The sequence below is a fragment of the Eurypyga helias genome, unplaced genomic scaffold, assembly GCF_000690775.1.
Source record: "Eurypyga helias isolate BGI_N326 unplaced genomic scaffold, ASM69077v1 scaffold29025, whole genome shotgun sequence".
Taxonomy (NCBI): Eukaryota; Metazoa; Chordata; class Aves; order Eurypygiformes; family Eurypygidae; genus Eurypyga; species Eurypyga helias.
The window spans coordinates 3,773-5,950 of record NW_010249957.1 but is presented as its reverse complement, the minus strand read 5'-3'; the positions used below and the strand labels follow the sequence as shown (position 1 = coordinate 5,950).

At 63.1% G+C, this 2,178-nt stretch overlaps 1 protein-coding gene across 1 annotated transcript in view; it reads left to right on the top strand.

Moving 5' to 3' along the window:
* Window positions 1-1,413: 1,413 nt before the first annotated feature.
* LOC104509575 (aldehyde dehydrogenase family 3 member B1-like) overlaps window positions 1,414-2,178 on the top strand; it is a gene marked incomplete at its 5' end in the record, with an annotated part of 2,856 nt that continues 2,091 nt past the window's right edge. Inside the window, 3 exons of the mRNA XM_010151555.1 lie at window positions 1,414-1,524; window positions 1,663-1,783; window positions 1,914-1,999. Of these exons, the coding sequence (XP_010149857.1) occupies window positions 1,414-1,524; window positions 1,663-1,783; window positions 1,914-1,999 (318 nt within the window). The remainder of the gene's footprint in view (window positions 1,525-1,662; window positions 1,784-1,913; window positions 2,000-2,178) is intronic.

The window sequence follows — 2,178 nt, the reverse complement described above, 5'->3', positions numbered from 1 at the left end:
GCGGTGGGGGTGTCAGCCGAGGGGCTGCCGCCCACTCACCTGCTGTCACGCGTGGGGTTGATGTGATGCCCCGGCGGGGCTGCCCCACCCCATGCTGGACTTTGACCTGGCCTCGGAGCCACTGGATGGGGCTGGAGGGAGCGGAACCGAGCACGTCCCAGCCCCACTCCCCTGGAGCTCTGTCCCTGTCCCCAGAGTGGGCACAGTGGGGTTGTGGGGAGCATCCAAACATAATTAGCCATTCCCAAACCCATTGGCCTCTGTTTCTGGGCCGGTCCATCCCCGAATCCCGTCACTCCCTGCCTTGGGCTTTCCACCAACGTCCCCTGCCCGCTCGCAGTGCTCACCCGGGCTCCGAGCGGACCCTCCGGCTCTGCATCGTCCCCTGCCTCTTTGCTCCCTCCCGCCTACGTCAGGCTCCCCAAGGGCAGAGCAGACCCATCCTGGGTCTCTGCGACTCCAAGAGCTCCAGCCCCTCCCAGCCCGTAGTTCCCCCTCTGGGACAGCTCATTCGCCCACAGCCGGAGCCACACGCGGGGCTCCTCATCGGTTGTTCCCCATCTGAGTCCACAACTTCCCTTTGGACACCCTCCTTGTAGTCCGGATCAAGGGGATCTGCACCCTTTTTCCTATTTTAAGTAGCCAGATCTTGTGCTGAGACGAGACCCAGAGTAACGCCCGATCCCCTTGGGAGGGAAACGGGATGACGATTCAGGAGCAGCGTGGCCAGGGGGGCGAGGGAGGGGATTCTGCCCCTCTGCTCCGCTCTGGGGAGACCCCCCTGCAGTTCTGCTCCAGCTCTGGGCCCCAACAGCAGAAGGACACGGAGCTGTTGGAGCGAGGCCAGAGGAGGCCCCGGAGATGCGCCGAGGGCTGGAGCCCCTCTGCCCTGGGGACAGGCTGGGGGGGTTGGGGGGTTCAGCCTGGAGAAGGGAAGCTCCGGGGAGACCTCAGAGCCCCTTCCAGTGCCTGGGGGGCTACAAGAAAGCTGGGGGGGCTTTTCCCAAGGGCAGGGAGTGACAGGACAAGGGGTGACGGGTTTAAATGGAAAGATGGAGATTGAGATGGGCCATCAGGAAGGAATTCTTCCCGCAGAGGATGGGAGCACTGGGACAGGTTCCCAGAGAAGCTGTGGATGCCCCATCCCTGGGAGGGTCCAAGGCCAGGCTGGATGAGGCTTGGAGCACCCTGGGCTATGGAAGGTGTCCCTGCCCATGGCAGGGGGTGGGGCTGGGTGGGCTTTAAGGTCCCTTCCCACCCAAACTGTTCTGGGATTCTAAGGTGTGCCTCCCCCATGGGACATGAGGGGTTTCAGTCCCCAGATGCTGGGTGAAAGCACAAGCGGGGCAGGGTAAGAGCTGCTGCGGTGCGGCAGCACGTGCAGAGGTGACATCGTGTGCTCTGCATCCCCAGCCGCCCTTTGAAGCTGAATTTTCCGAGATCCTTCTGTGCAAGAATGAGCTCAACGAGACCCTGAACAACCTGTCCCACTGGAGCAAGGATGAGCACGTGGAGAAGAATATGGTAAAGGGGAAGAGGAGGGAGAGGGTGGGGGGAAGGATCCGGCTCCCAGGCAGATCTGGGTGGCATTCTGGCACGGCGATGGTGGTGCTGGGACCTGTCCCGCAGGGAAGCACTCCTGACCCGGTGGGTGTCCCGCAGGTGATGCAGCTGGACTCTGTCTTCATCCGCAAGGATCCGTATGGGGTGGTGCTCATCATCGCACCCTGGAACTACCCCATCCACCTTGTCCTGGTGCCCCTCATCGGGGCCATCGCTGCCGGTGAGCTGAAACCATCCCCTGGATCCAGGCAGTGCCGGGCAGCGGCGAGGGGGTCTCGTCCCCCAGCTGGGGTGCCAGAAGGGCCGGCTGTCACCGTGTCACTGCTCTGACGTCCTGTCCATCCCCCCAGGTAACTGTGTCGTTGTCAAACCCTCGGAGATGACCAAGAACTCACAGAGACTTGTGGCTGAAGTGCTGCCCAGCTACCTGGACAAGGTAAGGAGCTCTCCCCGTCTCAGAGCTGGCGTCTTCCCACCCCCTGCACACACTGAGCTGTGCCCTGTGCCGTCCCAGCCCCGTGCCTGCCTTCCACACACCGGTGTCCACACGCCCAGTAGCCTGGGATGCTGTCGGTGGGGACAGGGATGGAGTGGCTCGGGTAGATGCTGATCCCA